Source organism: Eretmochelys imbricata, chromosome 6 (assembly GCF_965152235.1).
Source record: "Eretmochelys imbricata isolate rEreImb1 chromosome 6, rEreImb1.hap1, whole genome shotgun sequence".
Lineage (NCBI taxonomy): Eukaryota > Metazoa > Chordata > Testudines > Cheloniidae > Eretmochelys > Eretmochelys imbricata.
Window position 1 is genome coordinate 127,699,630 of NC_135577.1, and position 22,351 is coordinate 127,721,980.

The 22,351-nt window shown below is 43.8% G+C and overlaps 1 protein-coding gene across 4 annotated transcripts; it reads right to left on the reverse strand.

Annotated features, from left to right (window-relative positions):
* Positions 1–827: 827 nt before the first annotated feature.
* Positions 828–20,849, reverse strand: ARF6 (ARF GTPase 6). Of its 4 annotated transcripts, none has more exons than XM_077819693.1 (2): positions 19,439–20,438; positions 828–2,039 (listed from the first exon to the last, which is right to left on the reverse strand). In XM_077819693.1, coding segments are annotated over exons 1-2 (447 nt in total). In that variant the 5' UTR covers positions 19,885–20,438; the 3' UTR covers positions 828–2,038. The 4 variants fall into 4 exon arrangements, with proteins under 4 accessions (XP_077675819.1, XP_077675818.1, XP_077675816.1 ...); XM_077819692.1 differs by lacking the exon at positions 828–2,039 and adding an exon at positions 16,365–16,583; XM_077819690.1 differs by lacking the exon at positions 828–2,039 and adding an exon at positions 20,767–20,849 and having other exon boundaries at positions 16,686–20,306.
* Positions 20,850–22,351: the final 1,502 nt, after the last annotated feature.

Sequence of the window (22,351 nt, forward strand, 5' to 3'; positions counted from 1 at the left end):
CATTCCCCCCCCCCCCCCGAGCGACATAAATTCCACCGACATAGAATGTAGTGTGCACAGTGCTATGCTGGTGGGAGAACTTCTCCTGCCGACCTAGCTTACGCTGCTCATGGAGATGGGTTTTTTTTATGCCAGCGGGAGAGCTCTCTCCTCTCGGCATAGAGAGTTTTCACCAGACGTGCTACAGCTGCACCCACTGCAGCGCTGTACGTAGAGACATGCGCTAAGTCACATTAACAGAGATGCAGAATCCTTTTAAGCCCCTGAGAAATCTGAGCTGCAGACTTCCCTATTTCTCTGCCAACGGGAGTGAATCAGAAGTACCCTAAACGGATAGAGGAAAGAACTATTCCATTTTAAATCCCTCTTTTTTCCCTTTGGTTTTAGTTTGTGTGATTTCTCTGCCAAAACATCTGTAGCTTCAATTGCTTAGGATCTTCGGGAGGAAACCAAGTATGACGTTAATTATTTTTTTCATTAGTAGCCACGTACTCCCCACCCCTCTGGAATCTTACAAATTCATATTCAGCAAAACTTTTGCTTGATGAATCACCCCTGCAACTATGTATTCTTTTCTTGCTCATGGGGCACTAGGTTTCCAACTTAGCATTTTAGAGGTCTCTTTTGTCTACTCAAAAGAATTGCCAACTTAGAAGGGAGCAAGAGAACAGAGCATGAGAATGATGGAAGTGGGGCTCTTGATGCAGGAAGTTAAAATGAGCTCTCCCCTTTGGAAGCAGTAATTGTATCACAATAAGAACATCTGCACCATCTACTAAAGTATTTCTCCTGCTCTGAAATGCAAAAGAAACAAGTCTTCATAAGAAAGAACATATTTAATTGATGACAGACCAAGTTCGGACTCAGCTGCTCTTCACATCAATATCAAGACTGGTATTTAACTTATTCCAGACACCTTCCATTACTGTATCTGTACATGCATACTTTGGATACGTAACCAAAACTGAAGAGACAAGATGACTTCACCGGTGAAAGGGGGTGGGGGGGAGGAAGTAGAAAAACTTCACAACAACAAGCTTAATAGTCAAGAGACCACCAATAGTTTTCCAGGAAAAACTGAAGTAAAGATAAATTTTGTTTGAGAAACCGTGAAATTAAACAAAATCAAGATAAGTGTACATATACCAGAAGAGTTAGGGACAAAAAAGCAAAGGGATAATGTTACATTTGAGCAAGATCTCCACCCCCTCCCTTCTAAGTCTCTCCCCTTTAAATCTACAACACAAAATAATTCTCCCTGAAGAATGATCAAAAGGCAGGATTGATAGATGTGTCTTTTGCCAGAAGTCCAGACCTCACTTACTCACTCCCTCTATCTTCCGTTAATACAAAGGAAAAGCTATTATTAGAATGCCAAACCTGGAACCAATGAGGGATGTACCATGCCCTTCTAAACAACCATTCGTTGCATTTGATACTTTATACTAATAAAGTTTACATCTTATTTGCTTCAACTATTGCAGCACAATGAGCAGATATGGCTTAGCTGTCAGGAGCCTCTTTTTCCTGCAGGAGTTAAAGCTAGCTAGGATTCCCTTATGTCATTCAGTTCTGTTTTTCTCTGTTTGTTGTCTTGGGCAAGACGACAAGCACATCTGCAGCCCTGTTGTCAATTTTTAAGTAACAGTATGAATTTCATTGCTCATAGGAAGTGCTGGGCTAGCAGCATTGAAGACTAAGGCCTTGTCTACACAGAGTTTTGTCAACGCAAGTTACACCGACAATCGAACACCGGTATAGTGACATGGTTTGTGCATGTTCACACAATGTTCCTTCTGTCAGCAGAGCAGGTCCACAATTGGTGCTTTAGCATTGACAGAGAGCAGCACACTGTAGGTAGCCATCTGTCCCGCCTCTCAATTTTAGAATTTTCTTTTAAAGTCTCTCTCCACACCTTGCATTCTTGTTTTTCAGCCTCTGAGGATTGGAGCACCTCTTGAAACATGTCCTCCTTGATCACTTCCTTATATGGCGGAGACACTCCGCCGGTGTGTATGGGGTTCCCCTGAAGGCCACATCTGCGGAAACACAAGAAACAAAGAGAAGCATGATGGTTAGTGCATACACAGCATCGAATCATTATAATAAAATGCACCCTTTTTAAAAATACAAATCAGTTTCTCACTGTCCCTTGGCAAGCACACAGCTCGATGAACGCCCTAAACATGGTGAGTTCAGCCTGGACGGGGTGGGGGGGAGAGGGGAGGGAGTGCTCAAGATGGGGCAAAGAGTCTTGGTGGGTTGTTGTTTTTTTTAAAGGGGATCACTGCAGGCGATTAGGGACAATATTTTAAATTCTACCACCATTTTCCACAGGCGGGGATCATTGAAGCCGATATCTCACTCCTAAGGGTAAGCAAGGAGGCACGGGTGCATCTCCTGTATGCGTGTGGATTCAGACCAGGTCCCTACGTGGCTCGCCTGTGTGCCACATTGGTTGCTGCACAAGTGATTGCCAATTGGTGCAGGAAAGTTTCCTACAACTGGGAAAGGAACAAAGCAGCTCTGCCAAGGACCCTTCGGTAGAGGATTGGCAGGTACCTGCAGGAAAGTTTCCTAGAGCTCTCTCTGGAGGATTTCTCTCCAAATAACACATGCTTTTCTCTCCGTGAAATCTTGGTATGCATTAACACACAGTTCCACTGCACTGCTTAGCTGCACAGGAGGACGTGAAGCACACGCAAACATAGCTAGTCTTGTACATTTCTATCCCTTCACCACTTCCAGAATATACAAAGCAAAGGACAGCTCTACCTCATAACTGAGCATCATCAACTCAAAAAGATCAATTACCACAGCTCTCCTCTCCTCCATCATGCACACCAGAGATGGGCTGCTAGGACTGGCTAGACCCCTCTGGAACGGAAAAGAGGTCCTGGCTCGCCATGCCACCAGACGACCTTGCTATGTGTGCCACATTGTCCTCCAACTCGACCTCCTCGTCCACAACTTTGTCCTCGGGGTTGAGTCCGCTCTCCGCCATCTCCAGCCCCACCAAAGTATCCACAGGGCTCTTGGCAGTGGGAGCAGGGTCGCCACCGAGGATGACATCCAGCTCCTTATAGAAGCAGCAGGTCTTCGGCACAGCACCAGAGCGACAGTTTGACTCCCTTGCCTTCTGGTAGACCGGCCTCAGCTCCTTTATCCTCACACCACTCTGCTGCATGTCCTGTTCGTAGCCCTTCTCCAACATGTCATGAGAAATCTGACCATAGGTATCAAAGTCCCTATGGCTGGAGCAGAGCTGGGTCTGTGCAGCCTCCTCTCCCCACACTGCCAGCAGATCCAACAACTCAGGGATGCTCTACACGGGAGAGCATTTACTGCGTGAAGCCGCCCTGGTCAGCTGGGAAGATGCGATGTGAATTGTCCATGCTGAGCAAACAGGAAGTGGCATTTTAAAAATTCCCGGGCCTTTAAATGGGGGGTGAGGGGAACTGATATCTATGTACCTGGGTGCAGGGCAGTGGCATTCAAACAGCGGTCAGGATGGGCATTGCGGGACACCTCCTGGAGGCCATTTACAGCAACATAACCAAGCGCAGGGTCTACACTGACACTTTGTCAATACAACTTTGCCGCAAAAATCTCTACACCTCTCATCAAGGTGGTTTTATTTTGTCGGCAAAGCAGGAGAGTTTTGTCGGCGGGAGGAGCATGGTGGTGTGTACACCTCCACTGTTTTGTCAATGAAAGCTGACTTTTGATGACAAAACTCTGTAATGTAGACAAGGCCTAAGTCAGACAAATAAGGTGTGGGAGCAGTTCCAGCTTCCCCTCAGAGTGCTCCAACTGTACATGAGGAAGGATAGTAGAGTCTATGTTCACTCAGTCCCCAGTTCCTCAGACTACCCGACAGACACTTAGTGCTAACTGGGGTCTGTAATGTGGATGCTTGTGCACTAGAAACTGGACTGAGCTCGTTTCCTACACACCTCACTAAGCAGCTGTCTGATCACATCTGGCCATTCACGACCTGGCTGAATTTAAAGTGGTGCCTTCACATGAAGAGTTCTGAACCAATCACGGGAGCCACTTAGGCCTAATTTAGGTTTGTTAAATTACTCCACATTCCACCGTAGCGCTCCATCATCCTGGCTACTCTAAAATGTGTGCTGCCCACAGATGCCACCACTTCATTTCACTCCATCTTTCAGGTCATTATGTAATTTAATACCACAGTTCCTCGTACTGAGGCAATTTGAGACAGCATACTAAACCCTGGACAATCTGAATTTGCAAGGGTGCAGAATTGTTTTGCACCTGCACTGCACATGACTTCACACAGGGAAAAACTGAGAACGAGCATCTGCTCAGTTCTCCGCATGAGGACCATTGATAGGAGATATTACCTGGTTTAAAAAAAAAATCAGCTTATTGACTGCCCCCTCCTGCCCCGCTTAGTTGGAGCATCCAATGCACCATCTTATTTACTTCATTTTTTTTCAAAATGTAAGTCACATTTAAGAAGACTGCTGTATGCTGCACAGACACCTCAATTTAGATACCAGGACTCCTTCATGAAGTGACTGATGTAAGGAAATATAGCTTGGGGGAATTTCTCTAAAACAGTACTGATTACATTCACATACAGCCCATTGCATTATATAAAATTGTGGGTTTTGGTAGTTATAGAAGGGCAAGAAATGTTTTCTAAATAAAGGACACACACACAGTACACTGGATGGGCCCCATTTCAGGTAGGCCTCAGATGTTTGCAGGCATAATTTTCCTTCTACAAATAGAGGTAGAACTTATAATTCCTTGTGATTAAAATTATGGTTTCCCTCAAATAGGGAACAGACACTCATCAGTATAACCAGCTCCACCCTAAGTAACAAAAAATGGTGGATTCCAGTAAGGAGACCAAACACATTGTAAATGTTTTTAATGAGAAGCTTTTAAGGTGTTCATGTTTTAGCTACCCCACTACAATAGGGACCCAGGCAGCCCAGCTGCTGTAAGGAGGGGACAGGGCGGAGGGGAAAAAAAAATCACACCTCTTTTCAGCCTACTATTCTTTGAAGCAGACAAATCCACTCAAAATGCTGCTGCTAAAATCATTGCCCTAGATCATGGCTCTGGCCATGCCAAATCCCTCAAACCCTGCATAGGCTTCCCCTCTACCACACAAACTCTCATTCAAGCTTTCAAAGCCCCCTGAGCTATTCCTCCTCCTGTCTCATAATAAAGTTGACGTCCATCTTCACTCCAGTTCGGTCAGCCTCTCCCAGCATATGTTCTCCCATGTGGTTGCTTGTGCTGTGTGGGGGGAGAAGTCAGTCAGAAGCCATATGCTTTATCCTCCTTCCATCTCACTGCAGAAAACTGCCACCTGATAACAAGTAGAGAGTTGATGAGCTGACTGATTGGCTACACTGGACAGACATCTACTCTGTGCTAAATAGTGCTTTTGTTACCTCACTCTCCCCATCTTTGCTTGTTTGTCTCCTTCACCTGCTAAAGGTCTTGTCTTTTAGACTGTAAACTGTCTAGTGCAGGGATTATCAATTACCCTGTTTGTATAGTGCCTAGAACAACGGGGTCCTGATCTAGTTGAAGACTTTAGCTGCTACCACAATATACATGTTTATTAAGTGGTGGATAAAAGAACTGGTGGGCATCACAAGAACTTCCAGAGATCTTTTCAAAATCCCTCACAAGGGGCTACTAAGCAGTCATGGAGGAAGACAAATTATAGATTAGAAATGTGTTGAGAGAAAACTGTATGAATAAACTCACTCTTCAGCATAAAAGGATGATATAGGAGTGCCTTAAATCTCCACCGTGGAACGGGTGCTATTTCATAATGATCTAAAGAGGGGTGAACAAGAAACTGGTAAGCTTTGCAGATGGGGGGTGGGGGGGAAAGGAATCAAAAGAACTTCATCAAGAGCCACTCTGCTGTAGCTCACGAAAGCTTACGCTCAAATAAATTTGTTAGTCTCTAAGGTGCCACAAGTACTCCTTTTCTTTTTGTGGATACAGACTAGCACGGCTGCTACTCTGAAACTCCAATAAAGTGTAATTGAAGTAACCTGAGTTGCCGAATTGGCAGAGACTCTGAAACAATAGCTGAGATGTGAAGTTCCACATTCGTTTCAATAAGTAATAACTCAAATGTCACTGATATTAACAGATGTTTAAAGTAATTTCACTGGTCAGAGCATGCAAGGAAGAAGAGAAAGCATAATCTACACTAGTGTTTCCCACCATGGAAGGGGGGACAGGGCAGACACAGATGTATAAAGAAAGATTTGTAGGCCTCTGTTCACACATAGCAGGGTTGCATGAGGATTAAACTGGATTTAATTTCATGAAGGAGGGTTCAGCTTCCAAAGGTTTGGGAAAACAGACTTGCTAAACTGTTGCCTGTGACAAAAAGGACAGCAGTGACCAAAATGGGAAAGAAAAATGATATATTAAGAAAGGGACAGAGACTAATACCAACTTTGATTGTAAATTCTTTGGCCAGGTCTTTTCGTTGTTTGTACAGCACCTAACACAATGGAGCTGGAACCTCTAGATCCTACCACACAATACTAATATCTAGGACAATATTCTCTCACCTTGAATACCACAGTCAGTTTCTATAACCCTGTTTCAAAAAGGATATAAGCAAGAAATAGAAAAAGCCCGGAGGAGGACAGCAAAAGCGGCCAGAGACATGGCAAGACTTTTCTGTGAGGTAAGATTGAAAAGTTTAAGGCTGCTCAGTTTAAGGAGATATCTGAAAGGAATGTAGAATCATGGGAGTGTTCTTACCTTAGGAGAGGGTAAATTGGAGAGAAAGGAACACCTTTAAAAGGTAAACTTTCCAGGCTGATAAAGGGAATGGTTTACACAACACAGTTAACCAGAGGAACTCACTAGGAGAGCAGGATTTGTTAAAGAATTAGGCATAATTACAACACAGAGTTACACTAGCTAAAGACAAACCCGTCATGCGTACTAGGACATAACCCAAACAATTACATTGGGCTAGAAAACGATTTCCCTTACAGCACTGGTTCTCAAACTGTGGGGTGTGCCCATGCCATGGTTATTAGGGGGCACCAGGACCTGACTGTGCTTAAGAATTTTTTTGTGTTTCTTCAAAATACTGTTGATAAAAGAATTCCTCTCACTAAGTGTCTCCCTCCAGCTCCTGCCAGGCTGGAAGAACAAGGGAGAGGGAGGGATGAGGAGCAGCTTGCCTCTCATAGGTTGATACACAGGCACCTCGTTGGCAGGTAGTTTCTCCCTGCTCACACAGGCCCTTGCACATGCATGCTGGGGATTGTGTCCGGGCCAGAGAAGCTCGCAGCCTGTAAATTATCATGGGAGTGTCCCAAGGGCAGAGGTCCAGCCTGGCTGCCTATGTCCTGCCGCCCAGAGCATGTCCCAACCAGGGGATGTTTGCAGGCTGGGGACAAACAGGACATCCAAGCCGGGATGGTCTCCCAGACTCCTGGCATCTACAGAAATTCTGTTTCTTAGGAAGAGGAGGGTGTGCATAGGATGTGAACCTCCAAAAGGGGGTGCAGCAAAAAAAAAAAAAAAAAGTTTGGGAATCTTTGCCCTATAGTTATTTTAGTGCCCAAAAGTGACCATTATGGGGGGCATCTTTGGTTGTTTAACCACACATTCGTCTGAAGCAACTTGTGCTGGGTTATTGAGATATGAACTTTGACTAGACAGACCATTGTTTGATCTAGTATTCTCACTTCATCACCTCTTCTGAAAGACGGAGGAAGCCAGTGACAAGCAGTCAGTACACCAACTGAATCTTTAATGAAGTGGGTTAGTACCTCTGTCCTTCTGAGGGCTTTACCACCAGCTTTTTGTTTTTTAAAAAGATTGTTGCCCATCTATTGTTTGTATTATGGTAGCACCTAGGCGCTCCAGTCATGGAGCAAGGCTTCCTTGTGCTAGGTGCTGTACAAAAGAGAACAAAGACAGCCTCTGCCCCAAAGAGCTTACACTCTATAAGATAAAAGACAACAGGTGGGGAGGCACAAGGAAAGAAGGAGAAATATTTTGTCATCAAGGTGGCTGCCTTGGTGGGTAACTCAGCCTGAGGGTACGTCTGCATTTCGAGCTGGGGGTACGATACCCCGCTCAAGGCGGCACATCTGTGCCAGCTGTGAGGCAGCATGCTATAAACAGAGCGTAGCTATGGCAGCGCAAGGGGCAGGCCGCCTTCAATACGTACCCATCTGAGATGCTGGGCATGTACTCAAGGTGGCTAACTCATCCTATATTGTCCTAGCTCAGACAGAGTCACTGCACGCATCTCTCCTTAAGCTGGGATTTACACACACAGCTCAAAACTTAGACATACCCCAAGGCCCAGAGGCTGCAAGACCATTAAATGCTAATCCTTGGACCAAGAGCAAAATGACACCTGTACAGTGGCCCCAAGACCATTTTGCATACAGTCCATTCCCACCAGCTCAGGAGAATAAGACCCCCAAAACCTGAGACTTAAAACTTTCACTTAAAAACCGTTAAATGTTCTCATTGATTCAAAACAGCGTAACAATTGAAAGATCATTCTATATATTAATCACTAAAAGGCATTAGAAAAATAGAATTCAGGTATGTGGCTGGTGGGTCTGCTCACCATATTTGGGGTCAGGAAGGATTTCGCCCACCAATTCAGATTGGCAGAGATCCTGGGGGGGAGGGGGTTACTTTCCTCTACGGCATGGGGCACAGATCATTTGCAGGTTTAAACTAAGTAAATGGTGAATTCTGTGTAACTTGAAGTCTTAAAATCATGGTTTGAGGACTTCAGTAACTCAACCAGAGGTATAATAGAACCTCAGAGTTATGAGCCCCAGAGTTACAAACTGATCAGTCAACCACATACCTCATTTGGAACCAGAAGTACACAATCAGGCAGTAGCAGAGAGGAAAAAAGAGCAATTGCAGTACAGTGCTGTGTTAAACTACTACAAAAATAAAGGGAAAGCAGCATTTTTCTTCTGCGTAGTAAAGTTTCAAAGCTGTATTAAGTCAATGTTCAGTTGTAAATTTTTAGAAGAACAACGAGACTGTTGTGTTCAGTTACGAACAACCTCCATTCCCAAGGTGTTCGTAACTCTGAGATTCTACTGTAATGGATCTGTTTCAGGGGTGGGTGGGTGAGGTTCTGTGGCCTTTATTGTGCAGGAGATCAGACTAGAGGATCAAGATGATCCTGTCTGTCCTTAGAGTCTATGAATCACAAGTGTGGCCAAAACTGTAAATGGTTATATAATGCAAGTGTGTTACTAGTTTATAGAACGCTTTAATACTTAGCCCTTGAAGTGCTTAGATGCAGACAATATCCAATTCCATTTTTCCTTTGAGAAGGTTGACAGGACTTCAACAAGGAGCGGCAAACTTGCCCCTTTGCTGAGAGTGGGGGACTGAACTATCAAGTTCTGAAGAATTTAAGCTTTATTTTTTGTGGGCACAGCTAGATCAGTCGGGGTGTAAAACAAAAAAAACCCCACATACGGTCACCCCCCCCAACATAGCAATGCCAGCAAATCCTCCAGTATAGATGCAGGAATCACAGCAGAAGAGCACAACACCAGCAAAGCATTTGTTGAGTCTATAGTCAGTTCTAATGTTGCTCAAAACTTCATTCTGCCACTTGAGAAAGCGAAGAGGCCTGGCTCCACTTCATTGCTGCTACTCAGTACCCTATGACCACTAAAATTGATTACAATGTATCAGGTTCCTTCTGCTGCGGCGGCTAAGCAAAGCAATGAACAGCAGTCAAGGCAGGTTCTAAAAGCTATTCAGGGGAGAAAACTATACAAAAAAACCCAGAGCCTGAAGGAGTGGCAGACCAGCAGGCATCCTGCTGGCCCTCCCTATGAATCAGCTAGGAAAAGAGACCCACTCCAAACAGTCAGGAGGCTTGTGGATAAGCAGTAGGTGAATAGAAAACGGTCTCCTCTAGCAGAAGGTTGGTACAATGAGCCTCCGAGCAAGGTCCAAGCACAGAACCTTGGCAGGGATCCAAGCATCCCTCACCTTCATCCAGCAGCTTTTCTATCTGCCTTTGACAAGTTTGGTTAGTCCTCAGGCTAGCAGGTGACTTTTTGCAAGCGCTGGGTATTGCAAAGAAAACAAAATTCACAATACAGTTGACAAAGGCTGTCCCCAACTCTTTTTAATGAGGTGATTTTATTTGTATGATAAATACAGCGCTGAAAATAAGGCAGATAACTGTTTGTCCCTCCTAGCTAGATTAAAAAAAAGTTGTTCCCAGTGTTTGGCAAACTCAGGATTGCTTTTTTATTCCCTATATCTGAACCTTCTACATCATCAGACTTTGTTTTGATGGGGGAGCTCAACCAGAACCAAGCCATTTAGTCTAATCTTGTGAGTTTGCAAGCAAACGCTTCTTCTTGGAGGGTATAATAGCATATGCTACTGGGCTCACATTGGATTCAATTATTGCTAAGACAACAGATTAAACCCATCCCTATATGATGGGGGGAAAAAGCCTCCACAAGAGCTGAGGCAGTTCCAAACTAATCCAGCCCCTGTGGGGAAAAGGGCATTCATTATGACAGATGTTTAACTAACACTGTATGAACACATTTCAGTGCACCTAGTGGTAACTGAAAAGTTGAAACAGCCATAGAGTTAATGGCTTCATTTCTAGAATAATATTCCCAGTTTCCAAAAGAAATGTTAAAGGAAGTTCCTCAGGGTAAAACAGCAAAAATACGAATAGTATAAGGGCTGAGTAACCCCACATTCCTTATACTGTGAAGTGTAAGACCTACTTCTGAGGAAGGCAGACCAACAAATGTAATTTTCAAGTTTAGAAGCTGTCAACACTAGAAACAGTGTCAATTACACCTTGCAGTGTTACCCAACAACACTGCAAACCAATATAATTTAAAACATTTATAGAATATGAGTTCGAACCTATTATTTGCATCCTTATTGCATTCATGTAAACATGGTGTCTGGAATGTTTTTGCCTGTATTCTGAACATTAATAGTCACAGTGCCAAAGCTGGTTTTCCCTCTAATAGCTGGTAATACCAGGATAAGCATTCATATAGACGAATCTCAGCACAAACCCCTCTCCGCCCCCCCAAGGACATGTATGAACCTTCATTTAAACACCTGTATAAATATAAAAACTTAGTACAATACATAAGTAGGATGTCATTACAGCTCAAAAACCCACCAGATTTTTAGATATCAAAAGACATAGGTCTTAATGGACAACAGCATAGAAATAATACTGTTCCCTTCGTATGGAAGAATTCCAGCTAAACATCCAGACTACAGCCTTTCTAGAAATGAGAAAGTAACACTACCTCTCTCTCTCACACACACGCTTCCCAGTCTTGTTTTTACTAGAGAGGGCAACACAAGAGATATCCACCCTACCCTCAAGTTACCTTCATACCTTATGAACTCTGAAGTGTTACATACTCAACTAGCTAACCTGAATGTGAAACGCACCTCTATGGAATATGATTAATCATACAAGCATAATTGTCTGTGTCACAAGTAATATGGCACAACAGTCACATTTTCCAGATCTGCTTTTTCCCTTGTCATTGACAATACATGGGACGCTCCGTTGCTCCCACTCTCCTTTGGAATTAAAGAAGAATTTGGGGGGTGGAATTAGATGTGCCTGCACAAAATTTTCACTCCTTTTGCTGTCATTTCCATTACCCATTTAACTGTAGAACTCATCTTTAGAACTAGAAATAATGCAGTGTGATTCAGTATTTGCTTTTTTTGTAAACCGAAATATTTCTATAGAAGTATTTCCATTAACAATGCTTCTACCTACTATTTGAAGAAATGCCATCCTCTGAGTCTTGCCCAAGTACTGTGTCTACAACCAATTTTGGTTCAGTTAGTGCAGCTCTAGGGGTTACATTAATCCTGCCTTGAGTGCAGGGGACTGGACAAGAAGACCTCTCAAGGTCCCTTCCAGTCCTATGATTCTAGGAGTACAGAAGATAGAGGTACTTAAAAGGTGACCTGCAAAAGGGGGAAAAAATTGAATTTTTTTTTTGCACTTCACGATTACACAATAGACCTGAGACAAATTTAAAAATTGCTTTTTAAAAGTTAAGAAGTCAGGTTCTGTGTACGTCTGATCAGCATTTCTCAACCTTTTTGATACCAGGGACCAGCTTGCTGCTTTCCTAAATTGTGTCAGGGAGATCTCAGGGACCAGAGCCAGTCCACGGACCGGTCATTGAGACCACTGCCTTAGGCAATTCCATAAAGATCTAGAGCACTTACTGGATGACACTGGAAGTGAAACCTTATTGAAAAGAAAAGCGATTTTTATTCAGACTGTTTTAAAAGCTTTGTTATTTGTGTATTTAACTTGAGACAGAGAAACAGAAGGAAGCTTTTAAGATATTTCCCTTAAATAAAGATCTAAACTAACAAAAAAAGTGCCTACACGAGACCACTTTTGAGGTCTCTGAACACACACCAAAGGACTTCCGGCTTTTTTGTTCAACAAAGCCTCCAAAAAGGCAGCTGGGAACCCCATTTAGGAGCATGGCATTGTAGATTTGATTACATGCTCTGAGGAGGAGATAGTTAGTTCCATAAATGGGCAAGGAAGAATGGTACCAATAGTTTCGATGCTACCAGTGAAGTGAAACAATTTTTCTATTAGAATATCTACAAATTAAATTTGGAGGCAATAACCTAACAGCTAGGGAAAGGCATCCAGTTCTTATTTCTCTCCCCCTCCCCCCCTGGCTCCCCCTAGAAGTTATAGTACTATAAACATATGCAAGCTCATTATCCCTTATTTTCCATTCCATTTTTTACAAAAGTAGGTACCATCACAGCTGTCTCAAACTTTTATGGAACTAACTTCCTCCCCAGACCACAGGCATCAAATCCACCATGCCGCGCTTTTGCACTGGAATTGCATTTATTGACCAGCATCACCTCACGTGGACAGACACTAAGTATCAAGTATCAGAGGGGTAGCCGTGTTAGTCTAGATCTGTAAAAGCAGTAGTGTCCTGTGGCACCTTATAGACTAACAGACGTATTGGAGCATAAGCTTTCGTGGGTGAATACCCACTTCGTCGGATGTGTAGCACGTCGGATGATACATGTCGTAGCTGTTGGTAAAAGTTGACATTGTAAGGGTGACTATTTGTGGGTTAGATCTCTATAACTGTGTGTGTTCATCTTTAGCTTCTTTTCTTCATTAGAATACCATTCTTGAATTACTATTTTTTGTGCATGCATCCGATGAAGTGGGTATTCACCCACGAAAGCTTATGCTCCAATACGTCTGTTAGTCTATAAGGTGCCACAGGACTCTTTGCCACTAAGTATTAAGAGTAGGATTACCTGAAAATACAAGATAGACCCATTCGGCTCACCTATTTTATCTCTTCAAAAATGCCGCTCCCAAAAATTATCCTGCTTTTTATGATACTTCAAATGGTCCTTCTGACATTTGATGTTTGTTTAAATAATTTGCTTCACTCCTAAGTACTGAAGGACAACCTACGCAGTATAGAATCCTAGGGGTGTTTTTTTTTTTTGTTTGTTTTTTTTAAAAGAGTTAAAGGTCAACGTGAGTGCTAAAGTATCAGAATAGTAATTCTTCCCCCACCCCTCACTGGATTAAATGCTAGTACTCTGTACAAATAGTGCTTTGGAGTTTACACTTACCTAGGGCTAGTGGAAGTTTTCCCACAAAGTACCAATATCTTCTGGGTAATTTAAGATTTTTATTTTAGCCATTAAAGTTGCAAACATTACAAACCCAAACCAAGATTATACCAATGCAATGTTGTTCCTAACAGTTCTGGTGCCTCTGCTGCTGCTGAGACCTTCCACAAACTACAAAGTGAAAGTTGATCAATCTTGTCAGTTTTGACTACTTTTTCCGCCCCACAATTCTGCTGGAAACAGTGAAACTGCCAGTCAGGTCAATTTGTCAGATATGTAATTAATATAATTTTCATTTGACCAGCCCTGACAGTATTACCGTTTATATAACATGTAAATAGAAAGTCGATTAACTGGCAGTGTGCTATTTAAATAAAGAACAGTACATTTTTTAAATGAATGGAAATGTGGCTTTAATTTGAGGGGCACTGCATGCCTCTGGGGAACAGGTTTTTTTGTTTTTGTTTGCAGGGTTAGTCTTCATTCAGGCTAGTAGGTGGCAGGCAAATTCTTCCAAACCTTATCCATAAATACCTATTTTCTCCAGTGACTGGAAAAGAGATTGGTGAAGCTTTTCTGATTCATAAAGAATAATAATTCAAGAATAGTATTTTAATTAAGAAATGAAGCTCAAGCTGAACACACACACAGTTACAGAGATCTAACCCACAAATGGTCACCCTTATAATGTCAACTTTTACCAACAACTATGACATGTTACCAGATTTACAAGTTTATTTTTCTGAGGTTGTGTCTACGCACACTTGCTCCGGTTTAACTAAATCAGTTTTAAAAGCCACATCCATAGCTAAGGTGGCTCAAGTTTATGTATAGACAAGACACAAGCTAGATCAGCGTTTCTCGAATGCGGCCACGAAGGGCTTTTCTTGCGGCCACATCCTCCTGGGCTGTGATGGGGGACACAGGGCGGGAAAGAAGCAATGGCCCCTCTCCCAGGGCCACTAGTGGGGGTTTGGCCCTGCCCCCACGCCGAAGACACAAATGCTGGAGGTGCAAGCAGCTGGTGAATGCCCCACTTTCCCAGAGGGCAGGTGGGTAGTCTGGCCATGGAGCTTTGGGCTCCATCCACATGATAGCAGGCTCTGGTCCCAGGCTCACCACCCACACCATCATCACGGAGCCCCATGGCCTCCTTGCCCTCCTCCCCATCCAGGGCCTAATTTGTCCCAGGGCTTGCTGGGGCTGAGTATGTGTGGTGTGAAAAGTGATATTAACAAACATACAAATATCACGTTTTACAGCAGCAGACTTACTAGCCAGCAAGTTTAAAAAAAAAAAAAAAAGAGCAACCAAAAAAGCAAAAGAAGCCATAAAAATGCAAGAACATGCAAAACACCTTGTGTTTCTATTCTGTTTATGTCCAGTAAAGAATAGAGACCACTGTACGTTATTTTTATTACTGAGTCTGAAAAAACCCTACATAAATAAATTACAATGATTTGGACATGTATATATACACATATTTGTTTGTTTTTCCTAAAGTTAATTAAGTAGTTTAGGAAAAATTGTCAGTGCAACCACCAGCAAGAGTTGATGGCCGCACTCTGAGGCCACCAAAAAATTTGTTGTGAGAACCCCTGAGCTAGGTTCTAAAGGGTAATTTTTTTTTTTTTTTTTTTTAAATATTGCAGCCACTGTACTAGAACCAACACCACCTGGATACACCTAAGCACTTGAAAATTGATTTTTAGGATTAGGTTAAGGCAGTGGGACAATATTAATGATTCCCAAGTCACCTGTATACGCCTGATCTTTCGGCATAAGTGACGAAAGGTGACCAGAAAGTGTTGCATTTTTCCTTGATGTCTCATATCCACTTCAAAGGCCAGTATCTCTTCTATCCCTTCTCAATGTCAACTCAACCATCTTCAAGCATGTCAAACTGCCACTCTACATCCAGATTCCAAAATCTGGTTAGCTTTTCCTGTTACATCACATTTCTACCCTCCACTCTGAAAAATTACTTTAGCAGCTTCAATTTGTGTACTGTTCTAGCCTTATCCCTACTCCCCTTCCAAATTCCTTAACTGCCTTATTGCTGAACTAGCTGCTTCATTCTCAACTTCGGAGCTCCACACAACTTCACTCCTTTACATCTCTACCTGTAACTCCTTACATGCCTCTGTAGTCTCTAATAGCTCTCGACTTCTTATAACAATTTTTCCATTCTACCGCTTAATCTAAAAAAGCACCTTCCCCTCCCTCTACTCCTTCAAAGCCATTTTCTTCATGAAACTTTCCAGGACTGATCACCTCATCATCAGCACCTCTGTGCTTTCTGGCAGGTAAATTGTTCTGTGCATTATATTTGTCCAAGTTACAATGTAAGTTCCTTAGGGCAGAGATCTTGTATTGAAGTATTTTACAAAGCATAACATATTAAGTTTACTGAAATAAAAAAGCCTGTAATTGGAAGTGGAAATATTTTTAAAAGAAACTTGTCTCCTCTTTCCAACTTTTCAATTGTAATTATGTGACTTAAAGAGTCCTCTAAAGAGAAACTAATAGCATTACAATCTTTCAAACCCAGGTTAAACAGAACCTAGGCCTCTATGTAAGCAGAAGGCACTACTCCAGTATATTATATAGATCCTTTCTGGTTTTACCATATTCAAATATAAGTAAAATACCAGGAGAGCTGCACTGTATAATTGCTTTATTTTCTGCTCATTAGTTCTTTACCAACACTACAACCATATTGAGAACACAAAATTCCTGTTTACTGAGGTCAGGGAGATGAAAATCTACAGACTCATTCACTTACCAGACAAGAATAATGCCATTCAAAAAAATGTACTCCAGTTTACTTCGTAAATTCGTAAGAACACAGAAGTTGATGCACTTATAATTCAGTTGTAAGAATTCTGATAAAAAAAAAGATTGCCACTTTAACCTGCAGGCTACAATTACTTGCATTCTTCCCCCTCCCCCCGTTTCCTTCATAAAGACATTTTGAAAATGAAGCCTTTATATTTCGTTCAGTAGCAAAGGTCATTTATTTTTGAATTATCTGCCACACAAGTTTCAGTAACTTTAGAGTCTTTCCCCCCCAGAATAAAACATTTAAAAATTCAAGAGTATAATTAAATTTATCATTTTACCTACACAACAGAATATCTAAAGTAACAAAAATTACCAAAGAAATACAAAATTGTGAATTCAATTTAATGTAAAAACCTAGTGAAATTTAAACCTGCCCCAAACAGTGTCTGAAGAGAAAGAATACAGTAAACACTTTAGACTGAAAGTGAAAATCCAATTTTTCATTTTGATTGAGATATGTTTAAGAAAGTTTGAAAACTATTAATAGAGCTTCAAGTCTTCCAGTTTAGGCATTTACCTTGTGCTTGGCTTTTTTTATATTTTTTCCAGAAGAAAACAATTGTACCCTGGTGTTTGTTTATACACCTTTACACTACCACACTATTTGACCAATTACATTAACTGAAATGAATTTATTGAATTTATAAAAACTAGAAAATGGAGCAACAATTCAAGAAGGACTTAAAAAGACTTCCAAAATGAAGACTTCTAGTTTCCCCTTCAGAATTATGATTTAAAGTAATTCAACTTGCCTTGCTTTTCTAACGAACTTTTTCCTTTTATAAAATTGTTTCTGAATCATTGCTATATTTTCTAGTATCATCCAGAATCCTATCACTGCCATTGCAACCCACATTTAGAGTGTCCCTTTCTTGGAACCATATTCTAAACAAAGCATTTTTCTTCAAGGGGTCCTAAGCATTAAATTTTTAGGAAATGAACTTCAATATTTTTATCTCCCCATAAATCTTTGGTAAGAGCTCCATAATACACTGTACTTAACATACAGAGTCAACACTGCGGAAATGTAGTGTAATGCCCCAATCTAATGTAAAACTTACACCCTCAAAAAAACATTTGTTTTCTCTTCTTCTAGTTTTGTAGAGTTACATTCCTAGAATTCCCCAGTTGAGTTTAACTCTTTGAGGAAATCTGAAGTTAATCCTTAAGGCTGAATAAAACCCAGCTGCTTTACATTTTTTGCACCCAGTATTAATACTTGATTGAAACGATACACTGATTTGAACTCTCAATCTGGGTGGGTTTGGTTTGTTTTTGCCATAACTTCCCAGTCAGAGACATCTGAAAACGGTGTTATGGCAAGTGAGCTGCTTGCCCTTTAAAAACTATATGTGGAAGTTTACATTCATAGTCATATGCTCACTCTACACCCCACCCTCATTACTAATTACTCAATGGATTTAAATTCAGACATTCAACACAGTTTCTTTCATAAAGAATTATAGTAATGTTACTGAAACAGAGGGACAAAAATGTTTAGAATGACTTTCATGGGTTAAATTGTGGTCTTGCAAAAACTAAATCGTGATATAAACGACTTCTTCAAATGCCAGTTACTCAAAAGTTAAAATGATTAATTTCTGTTAAAGTTTACAACTGAGCTTGTGTATTCAAATAATTATGATATGGAAACAAATCCATATGGGGGGCGGGGGGGTTGCAGCTGATAAAGATGCATGCTTTTCAGAAAACATGAGATTTTCAAACTTTGGAAGAGGAAATGTCTCCAAAAGTCTCAAGATTAACAAATGCATCTTTCCTATATTGTAAGAGAGGCAAGACACGACTTGATTTTTGCCTAATGGTAAATTATTTAAAGTAAAAGGAACAGTAATGCTTACACGTTACTGCTATGCTTTCTGGAAAGATGATCTCTCGCACTGTGAGGAGACTGACACAACTAGTTAAGACTGCAGCTAAACATCATTAACTTTGCAATGCAAGACATAGGAACTGTGAGTAGAGTATAACTTGGAACTATTACATCATTCACATTTTATTCATTATATGGTTGCTATGCAATATGGGGAACTTATTTGCATCCCTACTCATGCATGATGTATGGTTCAGAACTTCACAGCTGACATTTCAATGCAGTTCTTACATTGCCTCTGATATGTACTTTGAACATATTACAATGGTATTCTCACTATCTGCCACTGTAGGCAAGGTTTTATTTACCATGTTAGTCTTAGATATGAAAAGACAGATTTAAAGTTACTATTTAGTTACAGATTAAGGACTTCTTTTTTAAAAAAAGTCCTCAATATAAAAAGACAGACTGCAGTTTGATTTTAAGCAATAATTTTCAGTTTACTGATGAAACAGACCTATCAACATATTCTGCATGAATGCAAAAAGAAGCAATCTACAGCAAGTGATAAAGAAAAAAAAATTCAAAAAAGTAGAACCGGAAAGCATACATTGAAAATGGTTACCCCTCCCCGCCCTGCAAAAAAAAAACAAAAACCATTATAAGGGCTAATCAAGAGAGGAAAAAAATTACTTAGCAAATCTACAGTGTGTCTTTCCCCGTTTGCTGGAAGTCTGCCATAGCATCTATGCTTGTGTTCGCGTCACATTTGGAAATTACAGCATCCTAACGCCAAGCAAGAAGAGTTAAACAGGAATCCAGTCAGCGTGTAGAAGGAAAGGGTGGTAACTGGAGAAGAAGTGATCATAACCCTATGGATGCTTGGTTTTTACTTTTTCGGTAGAGAATCATTCTTCTAGGAAACCAGGCAGGCTATTTTTTTTTTTAATTATCTGCAGACTAAGTAGTTATTGTTATCATTAGGATTTATAATTGGACGTTAACCATGTCAGCCCTTCATAGAGTCCATCCCCTGTGGTAGCACAGGAGGGCTGCACGTACCAATTCCTATCCCTGATCCGGGTGAGGCCCAGTTTCTCCTGGATTTCATGGGGTTTCATAGCATCGGGCAGGTCCTGCTTGTTGGCGAAGATGAGGATGATGGCGTCCCGCATCTCCCGGTCGTTGATGATGCGGTGCAGCTCCTGGCGGGCCTCGTCGATGCGATCGCGGTCGGCGCAGTCCACCACGAAGATTAACCCCTGCGTGCCCGTGTAGTAGTGCCGCCACAGGGGGCGGATCTTGTCCTGGCCCCCGACATCCCACACGTTGAACTTGACGTTTTTGTAAGTCACCGTCTCCACGTTGAAGCCCACGGTGGGGATGGTGGTGACGGACTGGCCCAGCTTCAGTTTGTACAGGATGGTGGTTTTACCGGCCGCGTCCAGCCCCAGCATCAGGATCCGCATCTCCTTGTTGCCGAAGATCTTGGACAGCACCTTGCCCATCTCGGCGGCATCCACGGGGCCCCCTCGGGGCAGAGCGGAGCCCGGCGGCCGCTGGCACACGTGCTGCGAGCGGGAGGCCGCGGCGTCCGGGCCCAGGGCAGCCGGGGCGAGGCGCTCGGCCTGGGGGACACGAGACCCAGCGCCGCACCGGGCGGGAGGCGGGTTCCCGGGGGAGGCCTGCGGGCCTATCCCGCCCCAGCGGCCGGGGCGAGCCGATCCCCCGCCAAGCCCGGCAGAGCGGCCGCCAGCCCGCCGTGAGGAGACCCGCGGGACGCGTCAGCTGCGGACCCTCCGCCCGCCCGGGTGCGGGTGCAGGCCCAGCCCCCTGCCCTTCGCCGCCGGGCCCAGGGCGGCCCCGCGCCCGGCTCCTTCCTTCGCGCCGGGCGGCGGCTCCTCAGCTCATGGAGGGCGGCGGCTCCTGCCTGCAGAGGGGGCGGAGAGAGACGGTGACTGCCCGGCGCCGGCTGCCGCGAGCGGACCCGGCCGCCCCGTACCTGCGGTGCTCCCCGCCTCGCGCGGCCAGCCCAGCCGCCGCCGGAAAAGGTGCCGCGCGAACCCACCTTCACTTCCCCTCGGCCGGGAGCGCGCCTGCGCACAGCCCCGCCGGCCCAAGCCCCGCCCCTTGGGCGGTCCGAACCAACCACGCATGTGCACAACCGGACCCATCCGCCTGGGCAGGAAGGGCCTCACAGAGGAGTCTCCCCCCACGGTCAACTGCGCATGTGCAAAGCCAAGCCCGTGTCTAAGGAAATCTACCTCCCCGACCACCATTCCGCTATCACGCATGCGCTTGGCGACCCCACAAAGTGCTTCGACTTTTGAACAAATGCGCTTTTCTCCGGCCTCAGAGATGCGCATGCGCTCACCCGCCAAGAGACCCACCTCTGACTGTTGTTGCGCAGGCGCCGTCAGAGCGCAACCGGACGAGCAGGGAGCGGCCTCTGAAGAATCCCGCCTAATTTGCCCGGGACAAGATTTGCGCATGCGCTAGCGTGTCAGCACTGGAGCCTTACTTCCGCCTCGCCACGGGCGCGCATGCCCATTAACATTCCCCCACCCAACACGAGGGGGATGATCTCTGTGAAAATCCCCGGGCAGGAGCTGCGCATGCGGGTGGCCAAGGGGCGTGTCTTGTATCAGGAGAGGCGCCCGGGCGGTCACACGTCGGCACAGGCACGCGGGTAGAACGCCACGGCTCCCTCTTAAAGGGCCAGGCAGTGGGCGTGTCTGCGGGGCGGGCGCTGTTCCCCAGGGTGCCGGCAGGGGGCGCCCGAGCGGCGTCTAGCCCCATCCAGGGGGCGCACTGTGCGGCTCGGGGTGTTCACCCCCCCCCCCCCGCACACACACACGATGGGGACCTGCAGGGAGAAGAACTGGAGGGGCATGGCATTGGCTGAAGGGCTTTGCAAATCACACTTATGACTGTTTGTTACCGAAGGGTAAATAAGTCACCAGGACCAGGTGGTGTTCGCCCAAGGGCTACTTAACTGTCGTCTGTAACCTATCATTTAAATCAGCTTCTGCACCAAAGGACTGGAGTGTAACTAATGTGACGCCAATTTTTAAAAAGGGCTCCAGAGGTGATCCCGGCAATGACAGGCCGGTAAGCCTGACTTCAGTACCGGGCAAACTGGTTGACACTATAGTAAAGAACAAAATTGTTAGGCATGTAGATGAACATAATTTGTTAGGGAATAGTCAACATGGTTTTTGTAAAGGGAAATCCTGCCTTGCCAATCTACTAGTATTCTTTGAGGGGGTCAACAAGGATGTGGACAAGGGGGATCCAGTTGATATAGTGCATTTACATTTTCAGAAAGCCTTTGAGAAGGTCCCTCACCAAAGGCTATTAAGCAAACTAAGCAGTTATGGGATAAGAGGGAAAGTTCTCTCATGGATCAGTAACTGGTTAAAAGATAAAAAGAAAAGGAGGACTTGTGGCACCTTAGAGACTAACCAATTTATTTGAGCATGAGCTTTCGTGAGCTACAGCTCACTTCATCAGATACCTTCAGCCACCAGGTTAGCCGTGACATTATCGGGGATAGTGTTCCTGACGGCTTGTAGTCCATCTTTGTGTGGAATGTTGGTGCAGAGGGCTTCTACATCCATAGTGGCCAGGATGGTGTTATCAGGAAGATCACCGATGGATTGAAGTTTCCTCAGGAAGTCAGTGGTGTCTCGAAGGTAGCTGGGAGTGCTGGTAGCGTAGGGCCTGAGGAGGGAGTCTACATAGCCAGACAATCCTGCTGTCAGGGTGCCAATGCCTGAGATGATGGGGCGCCCAGGATTTCCAGGTTTATGGATCTTGGGTAGTAGATAGAATATCCCAGGTCGGGGTTCCAGGGGTGTGTCTGTGCGGATTTGATCTTGTGCTTTTTCAGGAAGTTTCTTGAGCAAATGCTGTAGTTGCTTTTGGTAACTCTCAGTGGGATCATAGGGTAATGGCTTGTAGAAACTCGTGTTG

What these genes read in the sequence shown, in the direction of transcription:
- ARF6 (XM_077819690.1), bottom strand. Translation starts at nt 19,884, where the DNA reads ATGGGCAAGGTGCTGTCCAAGATCTTCGGCAACAAGGAGATGCGGATC.